Raw genomic sequence first — 20,569 nt, 5'->3', positions numbered from 1 at the left:
TGTACACTTGGCGCGGGAGCCGGAAGATAAGGGACTTGGGGATATGCCTCGTTCAGCTGGTGTGTCACTTTTAAAGCCGACTTTAAAGCGATTAAATCGAGAGCTCTCTGACCCGGTCGTTCTTCTTGACCCATTAAAGATCGTAATTAAAATATACGGAATTTCAATTAAGCAATTGTATTTTGTTTCTGTTTCCCCGCGAATTTATCGCGGAATCGTAAAAACGAATGACTCTCTCTTTTCTGTATCTTTGAAAGATCGTGCTCGATTTTTGGAACGTGAAATTTAGGCGGGGATGAATTACGAGGGGAAAAAATTAAGTACGCGACACTCATCTTCTACTCCGAATTTAAAGACGAATATTTTTGAGGTGTAATTATCTCTATGAGCAAATTTTTGTTATATGTTGGAAATCGGATATTGGAAAGAAAGATTATATTTGCTATCGAAGAATCGTCTTACAATAAGAAAAATGTTTTGTACAACCATTATTTTGTTGATATGTGACTAACCGAAATTAACTTTCTTATTTTTTCATTAAAAAATTACTTGTCTAACAAATTTGTCGTTCTAAGCAAAATTTGGTTAAAACAATCAAATTTTAATCAGAACAACACAAATTCGATTTTTCTAATCCTTGATTAGAATAACATAATTTTTTAATGAAAAAGTAAGGAAGATTTGTTAGTCACATATCAACAAAATAATGTTACATACCAAGACATTTCTCTCAAAGTAACTATAAATTTTTTGTCCCAAAAAAAGAGCATAGATCGTTAATTTTTAGGTAGTTTTTCGTAGATATAAGAAAAATAATATCGATGAAAAGGCTGAGTTAATTTTTAACTTCGATGTATCGCTTACAAAAGTTCTCCACTTTCCAAGATTCGACGTAGAAGCGAAAAAACTTTTTTTCGTATGTGCATATTTATTTGTACAAATCACCTGGATTGCTTTTCTATTCCAAGTTTAAATCGGACTTGCTACATATCTTTTCAAAAGAGATGCAAAGCGAATTAAACAAGAATAAGCTGCGCACTCCTTATAAAAAAAAAAAATGGAAAAATAAAAGAATAAAAAAGGATTGAAAAAAAAAACGCGAGTTTTTGCACTTCCTCCATTTCCCCTCTGTTTTTATCATCATTAGTGCTTCATTACGATCTGATTTGCATCGTTCGTCGCTACCAGGGTATTGGATGCGCGAATAATCTTCGCGAAGGTATGTTTTTATGGTCCAGCTTGACGAGACGGTCCCATTCATCCCACTGGTGGAGGCTCAACATGAAGCTGCGGGGATTCCTTCCCCCCTCACACTTTTGCCTTCCTCATCTTACACTCACCATGGCGTGCGATGAGTGCATACATACATATGCCGCGTTTAGTAGGTCACACCGACGCGTACTGGTGTTTGCGAGAGAACATCGTGGCAGCGCGTACCAGCGCGCGCGAGGCATTATCGTACTCCTGGCTGTGGGTCCGGCCACCTTGGTAGTACCTTGATCTTGATCTTGACTCTGGACAAGGCCCGCCTCGCAGACAGACGCCGCCGGGAGAACGCGGACGGTCGCGTCTCTTGTTTTCGCGTAAATTTTCGCGGCCGCGGCTCGAGAAATCGTGCGTGGATTTATCTCTTTTTCTCTCTTTTTAATATAGCTTCGGTCTCCGGATTTAATTAGAAGGCGCGCCTAATTTGTGTTGAAAGAATCTTAAAGGAGAGCGAAAGGAAAGTTGAAAGATTTTAATGATTTGATTAAATGGGTTGCGTTAAATAATAAATAATAATTAAAAAGCCGCAAAAACAGCTGGCTAGTCTCTTTAACGATAAATAAGGAGATTTAATTATTATTTTTTATAAGAATATGTGAGCGTAAAATATTTATAACCGCGCGCGAGTCGAATTAAAGTTATTAATATAATAACAAGTTCTAATTTTGTATATTTCTGTCTTCTGTCTTTCTTATTAAATATGTTATCTTCTTCAATTTGATTTTATAAAAAAATTAAATTCTATGACATCCTGTATGCTAATTTTGTTATGAAATCCTATAATATTAAATTGTTAATTATAGAAAAAATGTAATTAAGTAAATAATAAATAAATAATGCATAACTTTTATCTCAATTGATTTATACATTTTATGAGTCTGAAAGTGTCAGTGACCTAATTTAGTCCTCAGATTTTTCTGATAATTTTTTAATTATTTACTCGTGTAGAGAAATAACTGTGTAAATATAACTGTCGCCATCTCTTGCAATCGAATCATACCAGAAAATTTATGTATATGAAAAGAAGAGCTAAGTAACACGTAAAAAAAGTTCTATTATCATTATCTTTCTGCATATATATATTCGGATGTTGCTTATTATTTCATCTCAATCGTGGATTCTATAGAAAATCTAAAGCTGCTTTTTTCATGGTGAAAATTTAATTAGGTCACATTAACCATTGTTCAATTTTTAATCTACACCAAACATATTATTTAATATCGCATGGAACATTCTAAAAGAAATATAAAATTCATTTATATAAGTAAATTATTTTCTAATATATAAGTACGTGAGACAAATTCTACATTTTTAATTCTGTAACTGAATGTATGAAACAGAAATGAAAATTTTCCTTTAATTACAAGGCTTCAGTCTAAATAAATACAAAAAATAAATGTATATGAAATATATATAAAACATTAAATACGGGATATTTTTACATTCGTGTACATTTCATGTATATTTATTTTTTGTAGAAATAAAAATGTGTTTACATATATGTATATGTTTAAAAATAGATATAATATATATTTTATAAATATATATATATATTTTTTATGAATATATATATATGCACACATTTTTTATTCTGAAAAATAACATAAATAGTAGTGAAAAATCGATCAGGATAATTGACCGAACGTTTCTGATGGTCTGACCTTAATATTGCTTATAAGATGACCTTAAAAAATCACGATTTGCGTTTTCTTTCATCGACGCACGCTATCCGAAATTATTAGTCGATTCGTCCTGATCATGAACTGTCTCAGATGCAATTTTATACAAAATTCCGAGAGACAATTCCGAGGTTCATGGGTCAGGAAACGGGAAGATGCAGATTTAGAAAACTCCGATCTTTCGAGTTTTCCTTTACTTTATTGGTACCACCTCTCTCTTTCATACATAACGATCGTCGCGATACAGACTCCGGCCGCAATCTGGCACAAAAATGCATCTCGGGTTTCGCATCGGCGGCGAAATCCTCGATGGATATGATCGATTCGGAATATTTATCTTGTTGCCTAATCGATGACATGAGCTATATTATATGCGAATCGTTACCGATAACATATACTATTATTGAAGATCGGTTTGCGAAGGAATGTTTTGATTTCTGTCAATGTATAGGCCGAAAATAATGTATGTACATATTATTGTCGCGCGAAGTACATTTAACTACGCACTAAATTGTTTCTTTTCATGATAATTAATTGATAGAAAAAAAAGGAAAGGCAACATTTATTCTTGATTTAACAAATTATCGCGGCTCTTGATAATAGAGCATGGATGAATGATGGATACGTCGCGTATTTAAATAAAGTTGTATTAAAGCGATGAACCTGGATAATAATCGGACAAACGTATTATTGAATGTCCTGAATAGCGATGGATACGTATGGATTCGCATCTTAGAATAATCTTCGATCGTTCTCAGGATAGTTTGGAAATGTTGGAATGTTGCATAAAGTGTTGGATAAAAGAACGCAATAAAAACCACAATCATATTCTACAATGTCTATTCATTTGCGTTCTTACTCGTAATAATAATATATTACGAGTAACAATGTATCGTCGATTTCCACTTCGCGAAAAATTATATTTACAAGCGTAGTCACTTAATCATTTACTTAATTAAACCGCTTCCGATTTACGACATCTCCTATTTCACAAAATCCAAACTTAACTTTGTAGTAATTCGAACAATATTAACATTATAACCAACAAGATCCAATAAATGTCCCTTTAATCTTCAAAATATAGACGATTTTCATATTCAAATATTGAATATGCAAGTCTAATATCTGAACATACGGAAGTCTAATATCAACGATACGAAAAGTCATATTGCTAAATTAGCCATTTATTTTTGGATATAAGATTATATTTCTACGAGGTGATTTTATTCCAATTCTATCCATTGCAAATATTTTTGATAAAGCCTCTATAGGCTTTCAAATAGGGTATTTTTAATTTCTGACTATATCTCTGCAATACATAGTAGATACGAATATCAAAGATAGCTTCAGGATTTTTACATCTGCCTTGTACATATATGTATATATAATACATATTATGTATGTATAATATGTGAGTATATTTTCCTTGTTAACCCCTATAGTTGCAACATGAGGAACTAGATAGCTTTGCGCGAAACAATAATGTTGGTTCCAATTATAGTTTATGTGGAAATTATTATTGTGTCAAATTCATTTTGTATCATATTTAATTTAGCTGACCGGCTTCTTAACCGATATTAGTATATTGTCTATTTTAGTATATTTTTCTGCGAGGTCACGATTCTCAGGCGTAAGAAACTAACCAACTAGAGAGGCTCAAGAAATCAACTACGTCTCTTAGAATATTGTGCTTAAATCGAATTTCGACACTAAGTGTATTTGTTCAACTCAATGATAGTATTTTGACGCATTTAAAGATTCAAACGGGACTTTTTAAAATCAAGCAAATCATTTGAATATCTTAATTGTTGCTTTGATATTATTCAAACAGATATTTTTAATATGATTTTGACGTAGAATTTTAATGCATTTGTCGTCGAATCCGTCTATTTTATATTATAAACATTACGAGAAAGGAAAACGACTTCTCCTAATAAATATTTGCAATAAAGTCCTATTTTCGTTTGCCAAAAACGAAATAATTGATGCAATTTAATAAATCTATTAGGCACACTTTAGCTCGGATATTAATTTTGCGCTCTTATTTATAGATTCGGTATTTTTACATAATTATGTTTTTGATGATTTGTGATGATTATTAATAATAGATAAATATTTATTCAGTTAATTGAATTTCCGTTCAATTTGTAATATGGAATCGGAAAAATATTCAACTTAGAAGGGATGTTTTAAACCATGACACCGCGTTGTGCCAATAACTGCTTCCTTTGGTGAAGACTTGGCGAATCCACGGTAATCTCATCATTCTTCACACTGTCAAATGACTTGGAGGTTTTAAAATTATTTAGTACGTTTAAGCAATTATTGCTTGCCATTTCGAAAGATTTGGAATTTCTTAGTGACGCGCTAGCTAACTTTTTAATAGTATCTGAGATAGGATATTTAAAATCTACTCTTTCCCTTTCCCTCTCCTTAATTCTTTGATTATCTTTGACCATCATTAAGGGATCTTTCTTCTCCGTTTTTCTTTCCTCTTGCTTATCTAACTTAGAATCCTCGTGTTTCGTCCTCTGATTCTCACTTTCGTCGGTTCTACACGTCGACTCCAATTTGTCTTCTCTTTTATTCGTAAATGACTCTAATCGCGGAAGTTCACTCTCTTCCTCTTCTTTCTTGTCGTCTTGACCTAGTAAAGACTTTGGTGGTGCTTCCACGTAACCGCTCTCATCGCTGTCGGCCTCCTCGTCGAGAGAATCCAGAGTTAGGAACGAAGTCTCCTCATTTTGCAAAAAATCGTGACCTATCCTACCAGGATACTTCTCGTTCGCTCGCCTTTCCCTCTTCTGCGGATCCTCAATCCTGTTCATCACCTCTCCCCTCGGCCGATAATCCACCACGTCGTCGAGATCCTCGACATCCTCGAAATCGAACATATTCGAAGCAGTGTCTTCCATTTCTTCTTCTTCTTCCTCCATCGATTCTTCTTCCTCGCTCAAAGGAAACCTCTTCATAGGATCCATAGGATTGAAACGGGGACTACCGGCGCATGTCATGAAATGTGGTGAACCTTCCGAATTTCTTCGTGGTCCTGATCTCCTGCCGACTCGGTCCTCCGTGAAGAGAACTCTTTTGATTGACCCTCGCTGATCTAGAAAATGTATTTTAAAGGTAAGCAACTTATCAAGAAGTGACATTATAACATTATAATGTCCGTGTGTCACGCACTAACTAGTATGACTTGCCAAGTAACTGCTCTTTCGACACATAGTGTTATGCAAAAATATATCGTATATACTCCTCTAAAAAAACTTTATAAAGATAGAGATATATTTCGAATAAAAAACTTCTCTCTAAATATCACAAAAGATAATATTAACTAAAATATTATCAAAAAGGATAAAAAATCAATTATACACGTTTATTAAATCTATTAATAATGTTAAGAAAATGCAACTCGCTATTTACTTATACAACAAAAAAACTTTAAAAAACTCGCTAATTAGAATAAATTAATGCAGTTTATTTATTTCTATTATACCATAAGGTGATACAAAAGTAGGCTTCATGTTACAATTTCATTATGTAACCATCTTTGCATAACGAAAAAATTGAGAAAAAAAAGATATTATCGTTTACGTCATCAAAAAACATGTAATTATACATTCAAAAGGATGTGTTTAAAAAAAGTTTATGGAAACTTTGCTTCAAGTTTCAGATTGATATGATCAATCGTGATAAGCAAACAATTATACTAACTCTGAGTAAGATGTTCCTCCGGGCCGGTGGCTCTTTCCTCGCTGGTCGCCGTGCTGGCGGTTTCACATCCACTGGAGATGCTACCGTTTTCGTCGGACTCGCGGTTGAGGGCTTCCAGTAGTCTGGCTATCCTCCAGCCGTCCTGGTCTTCCCAGCTACGTGCTACGTTCTCCAAGGAACGTAATTCCTCCAGCAGCCTCTTCTGCTCTATTTCTTCTGCTACCGTGTCCTCTTCAATCGCTGATAACTTAGGCGCGCTCTTTGACCTCTCCAAGGGCGGTCGATAGTTTTGACCACCGGTACTCAGAAGAAGTTTCCTACGCGGCAACGACGGATTGTCGTATAATGCGTTTGCCAGAGACAATCTGTAACGATTTACGTAAATTATGTTAATTAATTCAAATACTAATATACAAATAATATCACATTTTTACAAATTTCGTAATAAAAATTGATTCTCTTTTTGCAATGACTTAATACATTTATGTCCATTTCTATTATAGATTAACTTTAATATCCGTTTAATTTACTTTTTATCTTTTTCAACTTCAAAGAATTAGAATAATGTAAAGAGTAAATTAAATCAAGATTAAAATTAATTTATACCTATTAATGGAAGTACATTAGTAAGAAAAAGACTTTTGATATCGTTTTATCTGTAATTTTTCCTGGCAAAAAGATGAGTCCCTGAAAGATAATGCGATAAAGAAAGTAGCGAATTAGACGTATTAGCACGATTCTGACTAGAGTGCTCGAATATGGGTGCTTTCTATTTGGTGACACAAGCATCATTTCTATCTTTCTTAACATACAGACATAAGTAATAAAGATAAAACGATACTTATGTCGACTTGTGTCACCAAATGGAAAGTACCCTATAATGTTTGACCTGCGACTTGGAAACACTGACCCGAATGTACATCGTCGAGTAGCGATCGCTTCCCGTCCTGGATCGTGACTCGATCGCGCACATAACCATCTACAATTGTGACCAGAATCGTGACTGCCACATTGCATGCGCACGAGCACGCGTAACTTCGCGTGCCTCTCAAAGAACGAAGATGAGAGAAATTTCTCTTTTCTCCTGATTAAAACGGGAAGAGGCAAGCACCTGCATGGCCCACGTAACGACGATATAACGCATGAAGGACGATAAAAATGCGAAGAATGCGCGATTGGAATGCGCGAATGCGATGTCGGTTGCTGCCCGACATTGAAATGAGCCTAACGGAAACTCGAAGAATTCTACGATTGAGAAATTGTGCCGCGTACGATTAATCGTAGCCGGTTCAATTTTAATGAGCTACTAAAAACCAAACAAATATTATAATATCATACAGATATGCGTTTAGATAATTAAGTAACTAAAATCGATAAGACAAAAAGAGATTCAAATATTTTCTAGCATATTGGATAAACACCGTAATGCGAATGTATCATGTGTATCTTATTAATTCTCTTCTAATGCAATTTTAATATCTAACAAGATCTCACTAATCCCACCGCGTAATACTTTCTAAATCCCATTAATTGTTTGCCAATGTTAGATAATGCCCGTTAATAATTTCCGCTAATATCACGATCCCGCAAATTCCGTGACTTCCGTTTGTGTTTATTTATCATTACTGGAAAATAAGACGAAACTTGAAGATTTGCATTCTGAATTTGTTTGTAAATTTCTCGAGTTATAACTCTTAGCAAATCAATGAGAGCGCCATTGAAATAACACCGCTTCCCACAACTCGCTTAGGTCTCAGTTTACTTTTGTGGCATGATACCGCTGCTCTCACCTGGCGTTTTGCCTGGAGACCTTGTCCCGGCGGAATTCCATGAGCGCCTGTTGTAGCCTGGTATTCAAGATCGAGGCGAGTCTTCTTGCGGTAGATTCTTTGCTGCACAGGGCTGCGTGACACCTTAATTCGGGCCTCAGTCTGCGGCCTTCGTGTCGGTATACCCAAACAAAGAGGCGTGGATGAGTGGTTGGCGCTGTGCAGTAAGTCACACGGTGAGCCCAATACTCGGTGAGGCCGTGGTCTTTAGTGGTCGCGGTCAGACCACCGCTGGTCACCGTCAACCTCATGGAAACGTCGGGTCTATTGCTGCTTACGTAGTTCCGCCATAGAGTCGACACGGGTTTCTCGACGCAGCCTTCACCTGTCGAAAGCGTGAAAAATCAGTTTGAATTATTTTCAGAATTGCTAGAGCTGGAATTATTGTCGGGATACGTTTCTTGAAGTTTATTGTTGCCGATCCTTCGTGGAACGGTTTGTAATTTCAGAGGGAGCTTCAGAGACTGTTCAAAAGTAATGTTATGCTATGCCGATGTCTCCGCGCGGTGACTTTCTACGCTTCATTATGGACATTCACGCATAATCAGATGTTTAGAAATGTCGCTTCTCAGTCTCACGCGAGAAGACGAAAGGTATGCCGCGCGATTCAACGAAGTATGTCACTTTAGGGCAGATCTTGCATGCGCACGCGTACCTACGTATTATATCTATTACGACATCCCAGCTACGTTCGAGCACATAAAAAACATCGGCATGTGTATACGGAGAAAGATAGCTCCGTTCTATGTACTCCGAGGCGTATCCTGACTTTCGATACAGTTCGATTTGCCGCTACGCGCCGCTTTGAACCGCGTTACCAATTTAGAGATACAGGAAACGCAAGTACAGTTACTTAGAGCTCGAAAGCGAGCCGATCCGGTTGGCAAAATAGAGAAGCGACAAAGAGAGAGGGAGGAGGTAGAATGGTGCAGGTTGAGCGAGGAAAAGGGAGGGAGAGAGAGAGAAAGATGGCAACTTGAGACTACGTCTCAACTTGAGACGTAGTCTCACGTCATAATCTCTCCCGTTGCTATTTGCAAAAAACCGCAATTCTTAAAAAAACGCTTCGCTCATACCTGAAAGTGGTTTATTGCAAAAAAGAGTAGGTATTTGATGCAAATTTAAACAACAAGTTTGCATTCAAATGCATGAGGCAGTAATAAATTAAATTCTGGTACAAGTAGCTGAATGTTGTGGTGAAACAAGCTGATGTTTCTTCACGCTCGTGGTAGCTGATTCCATCGTGGCGATTTTTGCGGTTGTCATTCAGAGCTCTAAAGTTCTTTATAATTACAAATTGAGCTCACCTAATCCCACAGACCATGGAATGGATGAATTAATTTGATAAATGATTATGTATTTACCAATGTCACGGTTTGCTACGTCAATCGAGATCAATAGTTATAAAATAATTGCTGACGAAGTGACAACTTCTTTGGACGATAAAAAACTTCATGTATGTTAAGCAATATCTTAGATCAGTCATTATACATGCAAATAGCGCATACAATTTTGTAACGTCATTGTCATTGTATTTATATGCAAGATGGTTTGATAACAATGTTTCTGATAAGACACAAAAAACAAGAAGTTGCATAGAATGGTAAAAGTATCACTCAAGAAACTGGGAGATAGAAACTAACTGTATTTGGATCATTAGGAATTTGGTGGTCATATATTGTAAATATTCTACTTTAAATTGAAAAAATAAAATCATTGGAAACTTGCGATAAATTGAATCCTTTGCAATTAAAACTATTTCTCATAATGAATGAAAATTAAGTATTTTGTCCGCAGCTCATCTAATTAGTAGATCTGATATGAATTAAAATTTTTACTATTTACAATTAGAAGAATCTATGAAGGGCAAATTATAGTTTATCGATTATAGTTTATATTTGAATACTTGAAGAATTATGTGATAGAATATCGAGACCAACTCAACATGGGATCGTGAAGAGTACATATTTATTAAATATCAACTCTGTTAAAATGTAAATGCGTTAAAAAAGCAATTGATTATGTTTATAAAAAAATTAATAATGTAACACGGTTTACAAGCTTACACAGAAAAAAAGACTTCTTAAATCAACCATAATATACTCATATAAGCAAAAATATTGGAATCCTGCTTCAAAGATATTAGTCTTGATTTGATTAAACTTGTTTTGATGCAAACACACAACACAACAAGTATTACTTTACACTCAATTTAAGACTTACTCAATTAAAAATCTTACATAAAAATTCAAACAAATCAAGACTAAAATCTTTAAAACAAGATTACAATATTTTTGCTTATATGAGTATATTATGGTTGATTTAAGAATGGTCTTTTTTTTCTGTGTACAACTGTTATTATTAGGTAATAGATATGTAAGATTTGTGTCTTAATAAAGCTGTATTATGAGCTCTTAATACCTCTATGATCGTTGCCCGATCAAACAACTGCGAAATGTATGCAAGTGATAACTATATGATTGCAAGAGAAAGCAATCTATAAATCAAAGGCGCTAAGAAACGTCATCGTTACAAACACTCTCTTGATATCTCTGTAATCATAATATTTAATATTTCTAATCCAGCAATTACCAAATAATACAAATGAGCTATCATTGAAGACAGTGTTCTAGATCATGTTTAAATAGACGAGTGAGTTGAATCAACATTTCTCACGAGACTTAGTGTTAGATAAAGAAATGACGTGGAACTGAACACGTGCGTGTTTATTGAATCCCACGTAGACGAACGTTATTCAGAAGCAGATGATTAAATAAGAAGCATATCGATTTTAATTAATTGTCTTTAAAGCGACGACGTGACAAATCGAACGTCTACCCAGAATCAGGTGTATTCTTAGAATTCAATAGTCCGTTATATCAGGGAAGATCCGTTTCCAATTGCTATCTCTCATCGTGTGATTCTTGAAATATATTAACGGATCCAGAATTATCAAAGAAGGCCATTATGTCACAAGCAAAAAAGTGTTTACAGTTAAATATGAAAAGATAAAATATTACATTATTATTTAAATTATTACACTGAAAACAAATTATTTAAATGTATAATTCATGAAATATTTCATTTAAAAGTATATTAACATACAAGAAGAGAGAATAATATAATAGAATATTTTTTAAAGTAAAAGATATTTTTGCAATATTAAAATTGTGATTAATATTTCAGAAATATTAACAGTATAACATTTTGATATAAATTTAAAAAAAAAAGTTCCCATACTTCCCCGTGGATCCACCTGTGGCAAATCGTCCGTGATATCTACGTAAAAATTTTCAAAAAGATCTTGTTTTCTCACGAAAGGCGTAAATATTAAATCGTGAACGAGAATCATCGCGATTATATCGAATACCTCAGGGGAAAAATGCCGTGTCTCTATTTCCGAGTGCAAACTGCAACGTCGAGAGAAAGCACACCTCCGCTGATCGAGATCCGCGCCACAATCGAACTGTGACCGGCTGACTCGGTGAAAAAAAAGGCCATCGAAAATCACATGCAAATAAACCACGGACAACAATGGTCTCGCTGTCTGCGTAATTTGCGTATAGGAAGCCTTATATACACTCGTTGAATCAACATTTTATTCCGTGCGTGTCCGGAGAAAGCGCGCGGGGAGATTCGATAAAAGCGATCCTTCGTAGCAGGTGAAACGGCCATTGGCGTGCCGCAAAGTTCTTTTCCGTAACAACAATTTTTCAAACGAAAGGCTCGAGAGTAAAGGGGCAAACCAACAGAACGATCCCGTTCCTCAATTACACTCAATTACAAAAGCAGATTCGAATTTCAATTCCAACTCTCACCATGCGCAAAATATTTATTACATGTATATAGTTTATACATATATTAAATATATCATATGTACTCTCTAAAATATTTGGAGTGGAATCTAATTCTAAAAGAGTGACAAAGAATCAATGTTGGAAAAGAGTGGCAAAAATTATCAATTTTTAAGAGTGAAATTTTTAAGAGTTAGATTCTACTCCAAATATTTTAGAGAATACATCATATTATTAAATATTTATATACGTATCACTCCTGAACGTACAATAAAATTATACACACGGAAATAATTTTTTCGTAGAATTGATCCTGAAAATATGACAGTCGTGGGACAACATTGTATTTCGAAGAATTTTAATATAAATTAAAATTCTCTCTCATTCATGAATAAAACTACAATAAAGTATAAAATAAGTTTAATCAATTTTACCGAAGCGCATGGTAAAAATCTTGAAAATATTGGATTGTATCACATCTACCATATTTTCAAGGTGAATTTTAAAAGAAAATTCTCTCCGTGCAAAAAACACAAGTTTACAAAAAGCAACGCCCACTCAAATTTTCATGAAAAATCAAGGTCCCTATTCATCAAACGTCTTCCATCGAGTCTCTAAAAGATAATAGAGGGTTAAGCCGAGTTAGAAAATAAATCAGCAAGAATCGATTCCGAGACAGGAATATTCGCAGCCGTGGCGATCTATCGAGTCGTACGAATATTGCGAACGGAAAAACAGACGGGCTGGAACGACGCGGAACGGGAAGCAACGGTGAGAGAGGTGCCGTGCACCGTAATGTACGACCAGGTCGTCATTGCCACCAGACTGTGACACTTGGTTTTAACGTTCGATATTATTCAATTAGAGATAAATGCCGCGAGCGCTCGTTGATTTTCCCTTCGTTAACTGCCGCCATCGCGCGCATCGCGCTCGCCCGATCTTTTGCGCGCGAGGATTTCGAGAAAACGCGCGTGCACAGACCGCGGAACGCCGCGAAACTTTCCACCGAGAAAACGACGTTTGCGTCGCATGACGAGAGCGAATGTCGCGTGCATTGTACGCGGCGGTCGTACGATGAATAACGTTACATGAATGTAGAGTAAACGGTGCAGTAACGGGGCCGCTTTATTAAGCAAGGAGAGTCATTGTTGAGAAGGCTCGACATTCTTCTGCAAGAATCTCCGTGTGTCATTCACTTCGTTGTGGCTACGTTTGTGCATCAATCATAATTTACTTACACTTAATTATAAATCAACTCAAGAGCGACAGTGAATATTTCTAGTACAGCGAACATTATAAGTTGTAAACAGTTGTGAGTCTCAATGTACTTTGAAAAATCCAGACGAGATAAAAGTTGATGAATAAGATTCAAGTGTCTGACTTTGCTGTTTTGAAATGTATAATGGGAACACAAAAAATACTTATTACATTGGCCTACATTGGGCAAAAAGGAGATCGAGAAGCTTCCTCTCTTTAGTGATTTCAACTAAATGTGATGTAAAAGAAGAATATATTTGTGTCGGTACTAAAAATATTAGCAAAAATTATCATGTCTTCAACACTAAAACTGCCTATATATCTATTTTTACTATAAATAAATACATATAATATCGACCATATCTAATATTTGAAAAAAGAAAAAATAAATTGATCAATTTAATCACTTACATATTGTATAAAAATCATGGAATATTATCTCAGAAAACCGTATTGTTACAAATTTGATAAAACATTATAAACTAATTATTTTAATTGCTTTGGTAGTTTTAATGTTAAATATCTTGTTCATTTGAAAAAGAAAGTTTACGTAAAAAAGAATATTTATCGGAAAAAATATAATCCTATCTGCACCGATTTATTAACAATGATGAAGAATAACAGTCTTGTATGATAATGTATAACATCTTCAATCAATGCATATTAATCAAAGAGAGAAACTATATCTCTCCAGAAATATAAATTATAACGCGTCCGACTGTGATACATATAAAATTAGTGTTTATAGTGATTCAGCTAGTATTAATATGAGAATAATCTCGAGATTATTCATTGATGTATATGATTTACACACCTCCTAAACCGCATAATTATGCTAAACGCTTTAAAAAATCAATAAGAGAAGTCTTAAAAGCCATTAATTATTAATGTTCATAGTGGTTTAGTATTAAAACAGAAGTAATTCCGAGATTATTATTCATCTTTTAAGCCGCAGAACTAGCTTCATAATTATACAATACACATTCTTTCAAAAAATCGATGAAGAAATAATAACTAAAAGTATAATAATTTAACATGATGAAAATCTCGATAAATAACTTCGTCATACGTGACCGCACACTACGTTTTTCTCACATCGTCGACATTTATCGCATATATTTTACGAACAGTTCCTGACTTTAATGTTTTTTTATGAAATTACTTGTCCTCGAATGTAATTTCAAGCTGAAGAGCAATCGAAACGTGTATCTAAACGAACTGATCTGTTTCTGCATCGTTTACTACATATATATACACACACACACATGTATAGCAATTTTCTTGTTGTCTCTGATATTTCACACGAACTGATCATATAATATCTCTACTATTTTATTTGGAGGACAATTCTACTATTTCATATATATATATATATATTATATATAAAATAGTAGAGATATTATTACATGAACAATTCATGTGAAATATCAGAGCTAACAAGAAAATGGCTCTATCAATTGTATTACATGCTATCGAAGATGTATTCTTGGTATTCACATATTCTTTAATAACGTATATTTTACATGAATTATTCTCCTGGAATTTCGTTGCTAACAGCGAGTTAATGTCTCCTTTTATCAGTTTCAGGAAGATCAAATTATTATTTCATGCAATTTTACTTATGCATTTAGATACGATACTTAACGCATTTATACGAGATATGTGATTCTTGAAGGAGTTAATCAAAACTCCTAAGAAAATGTATAGCAATAACCGAAAAAAAAAAAGAAAACTTAATTTTCTCACGTACACCTGTATTCACATTATACCATGATTCTGAAAATGGGTTGCTGTCTTCACAGAAATGAACAAGTGGGTAATTAATGAAAAGCGAAACATGTCTTAAAGTTTCTAGTATCTAATACAATCGTCAGTGAAAAAACCCAACTGCCAGTTTCGCGCTTTCCTGGTATAATTTGCAGTTTATAAGACACGCACGGTTGCGTAATTTATCGGCAATGGAATATTCTAAGACTGGTACTCTTAGTCAATTCCTATATTTCAAAGTCGTCTCAAGTATAATGTTTTAAAATGCTAATACGGCTCTGTGATTGGTTATGACATTTTAAGACTAAAGATTATCTCAAATATAAGAACCAATTATAAATAGACTGCTTCTTTTCATCACTTTCCAACATCATAATTGAATCTAAAGCATTTAAGCGTAAATGGAGTCATAAGCGCGGTTTTCAATGTTGCGCAAACCACAAAGTTATAAAAAAAGAAATCAAGAATATATTCGCGCTTCGTATTCGCGAGAGCAATTTCACATGATAATTGTTTTCGCATAAACTAGAAAACGATTAGCGATCTCTTTTAGTCTTAAAATCCTTGCATCGTTTTTATTTAAGATTAAAATATTAATGATTTGAATATCAATCTGCCGCTCCCATCGTAATGTCGCTCCAATCATAAATATTTTCTTTTTTCATCTAGCATTATCAAGAAAATTTATACAATTTCATAATCACGTAATGTTTGCTTTGAGAATATAATGTTAGAGTTATGTAAATAATTTATTATTAATTGCAATATTTTAACGAGATAATAATCAGAGGAAAAATCAAATGATGATTAGTGCCAACTAAATATTTATTAAATATAAATTTTTATTTACTTTGTACAAAAATTTAATTTAATTCAATAATCACTTCTTTTTATTAAGTAAATATTTATAATAAATGTTTAATTGGCAGTATTCAAATAAATATTTATTTAAATTTAGGATATTTTTTCTCAATGTATATACATATATTTCTATTATAAGTAAAATCATATTGTATAAATCGGTTTTTTTTCTAAATTTTTTATAAATTATAATCTAAATATGAGATTTTAAAAAGTTTATATAAAAACCAATGTGAAGCATTTTTCAGCTCTGTATAGCTGGTCTATAATAAATGACGTAAAATTTGTAAAAATTCTCAAAAAAATATTCACAATATTAACAGTTCCGCGTGTAACAAAATATTTCATGAAAAATTCGGATATAGTTTTTTAACGAATAAGCACCTTACGCTAAAGAGAAATAATTGTCGCATGCAACACATTTTCTCGAATTGCTCTTTTCTATATGTAAACTAAAAATGCACCAAGTACAAAAATGATTCTTTGTTTCTTTTATTCTTCTGGAAGGTGACGCGAAGGTCGACGAGAACAAGTTTGAGCAAAACTGGAAATAGCAGAGCGAATTCGATGACGGACCGGTAGCGACGTATATATACGGAGCTTTTTTATAAATTTTATTTCTTGAATCATGACCTCGGTTTATAGCCATGCTGATAACCCTCATAAGTTAAATCACAAGTATAAATCTGTATGCGCATACTTGGTATAAAAACGACACTGCAGAATGACAAAAATGGATTTTTCATACATTAGTATAATTAATCTACGAGGTTATTATGTATCTTTTCTAAATTTTAAACTTAAGCTAATTTTAAAATTATTATTGATACTTCAATAAAACACATTTAGAATTATTTTAAAATATTTAAATACCACTGTTTCAAGATCAATGTAATAATGGTAATAAATGAATTACAGTAAATTTTGATTATACATTAAAAAATTTAACAGTAAATTAACAATCTCGATTATTGATATCAAATGTAACTCGAGTTTTTGCAGGCGATTCTAAAAACAATATAATATATTTTCTTTTTTAGACTCAGATCTCAAAGCCTGTATATTTTATATGATATAAAACATAAACAACAACAAACTGCATGTGCCCTGTTATTATACCGATTTCGCTCGTCGCGACTCGTTGCAACGTTAATCAATGCAATCCGATAAGGGCGCCGCCTTATAATAAGAGGGGAAATAATTTTTGAAAAGTAATGAAATTAATCCTATACACGATATGTTATTGAAAGGAAATACAGATGATACATACACAAGTACGCCGTATGTCACGTCGGTGTGGTTAAGTTATTCTCGATCGGAAACTCCGTATTTTGCTTTAGACTCTCACGTATATGTATGTATCAGCACGCAATGATCAAAAATACAAACATGTCGGTTAAACCTGTCGTGATAAAGAGTCGGAGGCTATTTATAATCCGTGTTCACGCCACTATTTGACGCAAAATAAAATTGTCGTCATCATATTTGTCATGCATATCCTATTTTAAAAATAGATTTACCGGTGGAAATTTTATCAATAAATAAAAATTTCCGACTTTAAAATATACGGCTTTAAAATAAAAATTAAAAAATGAAGAATAAAGGCGCATATAAATTTGAAAATCTTAAAACTGTCTTAACACTTCGTGTTTAGACATGAGAGTAAGGGTAACTTTATACTTTATCATATTTGTGTCTTAGCAACATATTCATGTATTTTTTTAAGTAGCGAGTTTTTATTATTAAAATGTTTAGTCAGTTACGCACGTCCATCTTACTCCTTCCAATTTCTTACGCTTAGCGCAAAATGTGATTGGTCGATTCTGATTATAATTTAAATGCACTCGCCAATACAGGTCGCAAAGTACGCGCCATTCACACACGCAACACATGTCTCCGGACGGCGATATCTCGGATACCTCGAGGGACAGTCACGAATTAATTAATCGCCGAATAGGCGTTAACGCGAACCGTAATAATGGCGATCGGCCGATGACGATTAAGGCCGATCCAGTCGGCGGCAGAGATATGCAGAGAAAGTCCGGTTGGCCCCGTGTCGTGTACGCTTGTGTCCGGTCATTGCACTACATAATTCCTTCTACTTTTTTTACCTTGCGCTACGACCGCTACGAGTGTCAGAATGTAATTTTATCCAGATGCTATCTGCGTGTTATCACTATCGTGTTTCATGCAATCACGTTTAGACGATTGTTCAGGAGCAGATCAAAACCCGGGAAGTCTCGTTTCGCAACAACCAATTGGAAAAAATATATAAATTTTAATAAATATTTATGAGTAGTTTCAAGTAAATATTTACAAAACATAAATATATATTTACATGATACAAAAACCATTTATTTGATTTAATTATCATTTTTTTGTTTAATAAATATTTATTTGCTGCAAATAAATGTTTATTTAATATTATTCAAAGAAATATGTAAGATTTAGTAAATTTCTTATCACTGAATGGAATAAAACGGAAAGAAGATACGTAATAAAAGAAACGTGTCGTCTTTCGTTGATATGGGAGAATCACGTTTTCAAAAGTCGCACTTTCTCATCAGTATAATTTTTTTAGTGAACTTGGAGCCGGTTTCCAGCAGGAGTCTTTAGTGATGAATTTATATTTATACGAGAGCGTGTAATTCTCTCAAGTTTCAAGATTGGATAACCGGACGTTAATTTTTGAGTTACATTTCTTCTATAAGAAATTGTATGTGAATAAAGTTATAAATAAAGATTTTCTGAGAAACAAATAATAAAATATTATTTATTTTTTAAACAAATTCAAGCAGCAAAAATACTACTTTCACTTTTCTATACATTACATTTTTCTTTTCATTACAAATTAAAGATTAATTATCTTTTTTTTTTTTCGTCATTCGTCAATAACAATTCAACTCTAAATTAAAGAATTATTATTATAGCAGTAATAATCATGATTGTTGTAATATATAATTATAGTTACCAAACATTTTTCTCTTAGTGCACTACGAAAATATGCATTAAAAGTTTTACATTTACATTGAATCATCTACTACAGGGCTATAAAACAAATTTTTTGCTGCTCGAAATGCTTGATGAATACAATAGAAACAAGAAAGACCCTTCTTTATACTTTAAAAGATCCTGTTTCATGCATATAAGCCCATTTATCTACTAAAAAAAACTCTAAGTTAAAGAATTAACTGATTGTTAAATTTTGATTTGTGTCGAAAAGAAATCTCCTGGCCGAAAGAAAAGCTCTCCGAGAGGATTTCAAAAGGCATAAGCATTTTTAAATATTTTTTAAAGTTTAACCTCTTAAGAATGTTTTAAATCGTAAAGTTATAAATCGACCGAAAAATATAAAAGTTACACAAAATGCCAAACGCATCGAGCGAGTCAAATTTACTAGACAAATGGGCTTATATATCTGAAACAGGATCTTTTAAAGTATAAAGAAGGGTCTTTCTTGTTTCTATTGTACCCATCGAGCTTTCGAGCAGCAAAGAATTTGTTTTATGACCCTGTAGTAGATGATTCAATGCAAATGTAAAGCTTTTAATGCATGTTTTCGCAGTACACTGAGAGAAAAATGTTTGGTAACTATAATTATATATTACAATAATTATGATTATTACTGCTATAATAATAATAATAACAGCAATCATATGTATAATTGACAACCTAAAATGACTATAATTATAGTTATTATAATCATAAAAATGGTTGAAATTACCATAAAAATGATTCAAATTACTATAATTTTACTATGACTGTACTATGATTTTTACTGTGATTCAAATTACTATAATTTTAAATACTAATTGTAAGTAAGAACATATTTTTATATGCTATAATTTTATTTTTTTTATATTAGTAAATTTTGTTCGCATCCAAAAAGCGAACAAAATTTTTAGTGAAAAATCGATATTTGATTTTGACTAGCTGGCATTTTGCTCAAACGCAATATTTCGAAAAACGGCTACGTCAAATACCAGATTTATGTTTTATAAAGCCTGTGTCACTTTGCTTTCAGATGAATTTTGTGGTCACCCCATATCATGTTTTTTAAAGCGAACTTTACAAACGTCGCTATTTTTAATTACTTTTTAACAAAATTTAAGTGTCAAAGGGAGAAATACACCTTTACAATGAAATAAACTCAACTTTTTCATCTCTTTTTGTTTTTCTACAAAAAATTCACAAAATTAAGCTTCGTTTTGACGCGTCTAGATACCTATGCCACCTTAATAAAACGATGAAAAGGATGAGATTCACGACCGATGAAATATCAATACAGAATTAGCTATGATCTTGCTACTTGCTGATGTATCGCTCGTAAGAGGTATCGCGCACTTCCGGTTGGTTATTCACGTACCAAGGCTGCATGATCGAGAATATAGCGCGCGTA

General features: G+C 33.3%; 1 protein-coding gene across 3 annotated transcripts in view; it reads right to left on the bottom strand.

The window, feature by feature from the left end:
* Nucleotides 1-2,926: 2,926 nt before the first annotated feature.
* LOC108761451 (uncharacterized) overlaps nucleotides 2,927-20,569 on the bottom strand; it is a 65,371-nt gene continuing 47,728 nt past the window's right edge. For all 3 annotated transcript variants that reach the window (XM_018508016.1, XM_018508017.1, XM_018508015.1), the window contains exons 3-5: nucleotides 8,453-8,816; nucleotides 6,663-7,027; nucleotides 2,927-6,054 (exon numbers count right to left, since the gene is read on the bottom strand). In XM_018508016.1, coding sequence (XP_018363518.1) covers nucleotides 5,135-6,054; nucleotides 6,663-7,027; nucleotides 8,453-8,816 — 1,649 coding nt within the window. In that variant the 3' untranslated portion in view covers nucleotides 2,927-5,134. The remainder of the gene's footprint in view (nucleotides 6,055-6,662; nucleotides 7,028-8,452; nucleotides 8,817-20,569) is intronic.

Source organism: Trachymyrmex cornetzi, unplaced genomic scaffold, assembly GCF_001594075.2.
Source record: "Trachymyrmex cornetzi isolate Tcor2-1 unplaced genomic scaffold, Tcor1.1 scaffold248, whole genome shotgun sequence".
Lineage (NCBI taxonomy): Eukaryota > Metazoa > Arthropoda > Insecta > Hymenoptera > Formicidae > Trachymyrmex > Trachymyrmex cornetzi.
The sequence above is the reverse complement of the archived record's forward strand: the minus strand, read 5'-3'. Positions and strand labels throughout refer to the sequence as shown.